The 6,874-nt window shown below is 44.7% G+C and overlaps 1 protein-coding gene across 3 annotated transcripts in view; it reads left to right on the top strand.

The window, feature by feature from the left end:
- The first annotated feature begins 634 nt into the window (after positions 1 to 634).
- MYBPH (myosin binding protein H) overlaps positions 635 to 6,874 on the top strand; it is a 51,355-nt gene continuing 45,115 nt past the window's right edge. For 2 of the 3 annotated variants that reach the window (XM_053243365.1, XM_053243367.1), the window contains exon 1: positions 4,514 to 4,994. In XM_053243365.1, coding sequence (XP_053099340.1) covers positions 4,763 to 4,994 — 232 coding nt within the window. In that variant the 5' untranslated portion in view covers positions 4,514 to 4,762. Of the gene's footprint in view, positions 721 to 928; positions 998 to 4,513; positions 4,995 to 6,874 lie in introns of those variants that run through there. The other variant, XM_053243368.1, reaches the window with a different exon arrangement.

The raw sequence follows: 6,874 nt of genomic DNA, 5'->3' as shown, positions 1-6,874 counted from the left end.
AAGTTTTCAATTATTTCAATTATATTCATGTTTTTTGAATTTTCAACATCTAACATAAAACTGCTTTGGACTTTAAAAATGAAACATTTCAAATTAGTTTACATTTTCAAATGTTAATGTACACACATGGATAAGCATGGCAGGAGGCTCAGCGGCTGTAGACCCTGTTAACAGTTTTGGGGGATTTAAAGGGACAGCCAAGATCAACTACCACGGACACCTTACTAATGACTCTCCCATTAGTTTTCAGTGACATTTGAGTTGTCCTTGTGTTTTTACTTGCGCATGCATGCACACACACAATACCCCAAACACTCTCAAAACTACCATTAAGGCAATTCAATTGTATCTGAAATTGTTAAAATACAGCTATTAGCACATCTGTAACTAAAACTTGGATCATCTTGTGCACCATTCCAATATAATCATAGAACAAATTGAACAGCAACCATACACAGTAATATTTAAGAATGATTTATATTACAATTATATATTAAAAGCCAGGCTGCCTTATTTCAGGTATCTCATGCTGAATGACGCATAGATTTCCTCTCACTCTGTAATGCATTTCTTTGGACTCAAGACCAGTATTTGTTTTCATTTTCTTGTAGGGATTTCCTGTTTGAGGTATATCACATTTTTATTCAGAATGGTTGATCCCTGCATCCCTTCAGTAGTTATTAAAGAGTTCCCACAAGACACACTACACATTATACCAGGGTATGTATGTTTATTATTTAACTTAAACAAACATATCTACAATCCAGTCTGATTTAGTAGAACAATCCCACTGAACTCATTGAGGATCACTTGGCTTAAAACCTACTGTTTCCACTGAGCTGCACTGTGAATTATGTTTCGAATAAGAGAGTGTATGAAAAATGTATTCCCCAAATACACAAACAGACAATGTACTATCTTACTACAGAGAGACTCCCTTGAAAGACAGACTGTGTCGTATTTCCCAGGCTCAGACCTGCCATCGTTCACAAGTGAGGTAAGTAGGCAATAGTGTGTCATACACACATAATGGGCAGCTTCTCTGTTTATGGGTTCACCTACTGGGTATCTGAGAGTATGTGACTAAGCCTGGTCTGAATGTCATGATGACACCAACTCTGGAAATATTACTTCTCCAAGCCTGGAGACACATGAAACAACAGTCTGTTTTGCCTTTAAGGGGGGCTTGTCTGCAGTGGCATTTGCAGACAATATTTGTGAACTTTCTCTGTGCTCTTTCATGCTCTTTCAGGTTTTATATAGCCCTTTTTGTTATTAAGAGGGATCAAAAGGCAAGGAAGCCCTGAAGCTTGTTGACTGTGTAGATCAATTTGTGCACAAGCATTACCTAGAAAAGTTGTATTTTCAAAGACCAAGTATAAATGCTGTGACTTCTGAAACTCCTTAGTTTGAGTGCTGATGACTAAAGAGATTATGGTTTGATAGTCTGGGGTTTATGGATGACTTTTCATTTTTTCAGACTAAAGATAAAGTTATTCAAAGTTGTGCTGTGTCCTGCATTTTCAACAAAGTCAGGCACAATAGCAAATTTCCACACATTTTCTTCAATAAAATTTCACAATAGAGTAGAGTCTAGAAGCTTATCAGGGAATTTCTCAGCGAGAACAGTAATGTCAGAGAACCAAGGGCGGTGCCAAGGGGGACATGGGGGGGCAAGCACTCCCCGCGACAAGTGACTTACCCACTCACCTGCCCCCCATTCCTGTTTCAGAAATCTAATATGTGGGACACAACTTGCTCACCCATAAATGCCATGTGCCCCTGTTGTGCACCCCAGCCCAATTTTTCCCCAGTGCTGCCATTGCTTGATGGAAGAGCTTGCCCTTTCCTACCAATCTTCCTCTGCAGTGCACAACCACAGAAGAGCACTGGGTATGTTCTAGGGTAGCAATTCTCAATGTTGGGTCTCTAAATGTTACTGGACTTCAACTCCCATAATCCCCAACCAAAGGCTACTGGGGCTGGGGATTATGGGAATTGAAGTCCAATACAATCTGGGGACCCACTGTTGAGAATCCTTGTTCTAGGGTATGCTCTGTATGTCGGACAATGATGAGACCAGGTGTGTAGCAAGGCTGGAGGGGGCCCTGGAACAAAAGTGAAGATTAGCCTCTGCCCCCACCTTCTTCTTTAGAGAGGCACGAGGGAGAGCAAAGAGCAAGCTGTCAGCCAGAGGCAGAGAGCCCTTCCGCAGGGGCCCAGGGACATTTTGTCCCCCACCTTGGTCAATTATCCCACACTACCCTACACCCTTGGGTGAGACCCAATAGCCCTGGCTAGTGTTATGCATGACCTATGCACATGCCCTAGATTCCTCTGCAACTGACAATTGTGTAGGGATACCTTGGCAGACAAATAAATATGGAAATGACTGCCTGAAGGGAGTAAGTTTAAGACTCACTGTACTGGACTGAACTTCAATGGCTAGACTGATCCCACAGAGATAACAAGAAACCCCAATTTATTTCAGGTGTTGAGTGTCATCCTCTTGTATTATGGTACGATACTTGTATTTTGACATGTCACAATTCTCTTGCCCCATTCTGAATCCCCTCTAACAAAAACAGAGAGTGCTACATGTCTCACAGGGATCTCAGGTTTGTCCAAAGTGAGATATTTGGCCCTGATGCCTTAAGACATTTAATACCTGCCTCCCTATGATATAAAAAAATTGCCATCTTTAGGATCTGGACCATTATTTGTATATATTAGCATACACATTCAAGTCAAATTTAAAATGGCCCATTGTAAAGCATGGATGATCTGAAATGCATTTCTAAAAACTTAGCAACACGAAGTCATTAATATTTATTCCTTCAGAGAGGCCAGTCTTGAACCCTTTGACCTTTTTAAGACCTTCTTCATCAAGTGCTTTCTCAAGCTACAGAAAAATTGCTGGCTGCTTCTTAACTGAGTCACTGGAGATGAACATATATCAAATCAAACACCTGTTAGGGTGTTAGAGCAGAATTATGCTCTAACATATGCTCAGGAAGTTAAGTTAAGCATGCTGGTGGGGCTCCACACAGTTTTCTGTAAAGTTGCTTGGGAAATCACTAACCAGGATAACTGAAATGATTCGGAACTGCTTGGTCAGGAAGAATGCTTGACAATTGGGTCCATCTGAGTTGCTATGGACTCAGTGCCATCACCACTACCTTCTCCTCAATGTAACTGGACTACTGGGATGCCTTTTGCAACTTGGATCTCAAAGCCCAGTGAGGTTTGAGTTGACATCACAGAGCAGCTGTACAAAAGTAGTGCAGACACACTCTAACAATGAGTTCTTTCTAGACAGCTTTCTATGTTCCGAATCAGATCCTAAGAAAGAAAGAAAGAAAGACTGCAGGGAAGAAACTGCAGGAAAGTATTATTGTAGTCCTATTCAGATACTATGTTGTAAATGTGTACAGATGTATGTACACTTGTACATGTTTTTGTGTGAATGACTATACTTGGGTTCATTTAAAAAGTGAAACTGGGTACAGGTCCTGCAAATAAAAGGTACAGATTGGAATTGTACTGCTGTACAGCATAACGTGTGAATAACTGTACCTGCATACAGATCTGTATGTGTGTACACACTGCATGGGTGTTGAACATAACGTATCAATAGAGCTCGTATCAACACTCTACCACCTGTACAACCACCAAGAGGGGTTCAGTATTGGCTCCCTCTACAATGCATCTAGGCTCTGCTGATTTCAGTACTGTCAATACTTAATATCAGTGTTCCCTCTAACAGGGATTCCTTCCCAGATGTTGTTGACTACAACTCCCAGAATCCCCAGCAGCAACGGCTTTTGCTTGGGGATTATAGCAATAGCACTAGCACTTACATTTATATACCGCTTTATAGCCGGAGCTCTCTAAGCGGTTTACAATGATTTAGCATATTGCCCCCAACATTCTGGGTACTCATTTTACCGACCTCGGAAGGCTGAGTCAACCTTGAGCCCCTGGTCAGGAGCGAACTTGTAACCTTCTGGTTACAGGGCGGCAGTTTTACCACTGCACCACCAGGGGCTCTTGACTATGGGAGTTGTCATCAACTACATCTGGGAATCCATATTAGAGGAAACACTGCTTAAGAACCACAGTGATGTCGGACAAATGAGCCCCAAATGCCTTCTGTGATCTTAAGAGCATAAGGTCTGAAGAAAGATAGTTGCATGTGCTCAGAAACCCAATATATGAGTGGTCTGTAGCTTTCGGGCATTAACCCCCCCCCCCAAAAAAAAACCAAAACAAAAAAAACAGGTTACACTGCTAAGCCCCGGTGAGCTTTAATAAACCCTGCCTCATGTCAAGCTTTGCTTGGGTGACTGACATATCACCGTGTTTATTGAGGTCTGTAGGAAACTGCCTGCGGGCTTGTCCCAGTGCCCCGCAGACCGCAGCTACTCCCGAGGAAATGCTGAATTTGCATTTTGCAGCTGCTGGACAGCTATTCCTGGCTCCCCCGCCCGCCCAAGCAGGTGGGCCCCCGAGAAGGGGAGAGGAGGGGATGGATTAGAGGGCGGCGGCTGAGGGCTTATAAAATCCCCTAGATCCTGCTGAGAGCAAAGGGAAGGGAACCCTTTGCGTGCTAAGCGGGGTGGGGGGGTTCCACCGGAGTTATCCACCCAACTACAGCGTTCCCACACGCGGAGACCAGGCAGTAATACCCTCCCGTCGCCCACTATTCCCTTCCCACCGATCTCCCCCGCACGACGCGACACCAGGAGCAAGAACCACACCGATGTCCGACAAAGAAGGCGCCCCGGCGGTTACAGAGGCCGCCCCGTCTGAAGCCCAACCGCCGGCTCCAGCAGAAGCTGCTGCTGCTGCTCCAGCAGCAGAACTTGCACCTGTCCCGGCTCCTGCCGCGGATGCAGCAGCAGCAGAAACTGCGGCCGAGCCTACGGCTCCGGCTCCGCCGGCCCAGAGCCCCAAGCCCGCAGTTCCAGCTTCCAAGAAGAAGTCCAAGGAAGGTGAGGAGAGCGTTGGCAGGCAGGCAGGAAGATGGTGGAGCTGGAGGAGGAGGAGGAGGAAGTAGATGGGGGACGAAGGAGGGAGGGGACGCATGCTCCTCTCCCTCGAAGCGCGGTGGCAACAAGCCAAGGGTGTGGGCGCCACCCCCACCCCCCCACTAGGCGCTTCAGTGGGGAGCTTGCTTTCACCCGTGGCGGTAAAAGTGCCTTTGAGCCTCTCTGAGGCTGCAGGCAATTTTTTTTATTCCCCCCACCCCCACCCAGCCCAGAGAAATTAAAGTGGTTTGAGTGAAGCATGATACTTTAATGTACACAACACCTTTCTTTTGCTCCATTGTCACCTCTGCGTTTAGAGGTGTTTTTGGGTGGGGTGTTTTTTGGTTGTTTTTTTAACCTGTTTCTCAGAGACAACAGCGGAATGAGTGTACACTCCGGGAGCAGTCATGCTCTGTCAAACTACTTTCTGCTCTCTGAAAAAAAATATTGTCTCCAGCCACCGTTATTTATATGCATGTGCAAAACTGTTATTAATTACCCAGGATAGAAGGAATCAAGGACTGAAGATCAAGGTTCAGGCGTTAAGTGGAACAACAATTAAATTCTGTGTGACATTATGGGTCTCCCTTTGCCTGCCTACTAGTTAGAATATATTTTTATTTTTGACTGTAGTTAGAAAACAGTTAAGTTTGGTCCTGATCTATTGTCTATTCTAACCAACTTGCCTGAAATAAATTGAGATCTGAAACCCACTTCAAACCTTCTGTTCAGATCCCAGTTTAATTGAGGCAATTTGGTTAAAATAAATAGAGATTAGTTGGTTAAGAAGAAGTCATGGCCAATCTTTTCTTGTTTTTAACCACAGTCAGAAGTAGAATTCATCCAACTTGTAAGCAGGGGAATGGAGAATGTGCTGCTGAGGCTCAAGTCATAGACATTGCCTGGAACTAAGATTTAATCATGGTTCTGTGTGATGTTTGGATTTTTCAGAGCTGAAAGTGGTATGAATGAGGTGGTATACACACACATAAGCCCAATTCAGATGCTATACTGTACATGTGCACAGGTGTCTGTACACATGCACATGTTTTTATATGAATGACTGTACATGTATTCATTTTAAAAATGAACCTGGGTACAGGCCCCCTTAAATGGAGCATGAGGATTAGGGATGCGCGGTTCGAAGCATAGTTCAAGCACTTTTGGGGAGTGGCGTGGGGGAGCTTTAAGGAATAGGTGAGCAGGTCCTTAATGCAGAGGCACCCTAACCCCTGGACTTTGGGGTCAAAGTCCAGGGCCTCTACACCCCGGAGACCCCCAAATCATCCTTAGTCTGTCCTAGGTGGTATGGTTTGTGCCCTCAATAACTCACATGTTAAAAATGATGCTTAACTTTCAACGGTGGCGCTCCTATGGCCTTTAGGTCCAAACTCCAGAATTACCTAGGTGCACCTCTGATTACTTGTGTATAGAGCTGTAGAATTATAGACTTTTAGAGTTGAAAGAAACATTGTTGGGCTTCTAGTCCTATCCCCTGTTCAATACAGGAAATCTGCTACAGCAGCAATCTTTGCTATTCTTCAATCGGGGCCACTTTGACAAAAAAAACCCCGCCCTTCAGTGTGACAGCCATTTCCCGCTGTGCTGACCTCCACACAGTACTGGCCCTTTCGGAGAGACAGAGCCCTGTCTTAAGAGCTGTGTGGGGAAAGTGCTGGGAAATATGGCTATATTTCCCATTGCTCCATGCCTTCCAATATGGTGCAGGGGCTCAAGAAAATTCACTCTGCTTATCTTAAAAGAGCCCTACCAGTGCAGAGCAAAGTGCAGCACTGCATGATGGGAATGGTCGCTTCCACATGTTGCCAGGGGGGTTGTGCAGA

Source organism: Hemicordylus capensis, chromosome 4 (genome assembly GCF_027244095.1).
Source record: "Hemicordylus capensis ecotype Gifberg chromosome 4, rHemCap1.1.pri, whole genome shotgun sequence".
Lineage (NCBI taxonomy): Eukaryota > Metazoa > Chordata > Lepidosauria > Squamata > Cordylidae > Hemicordylus > Hemicordylus capensis.
Note: the sequence above shows the minus strand (reverse complement) of the source record. Positions and strands in the feature narration are given on the sequence as shown.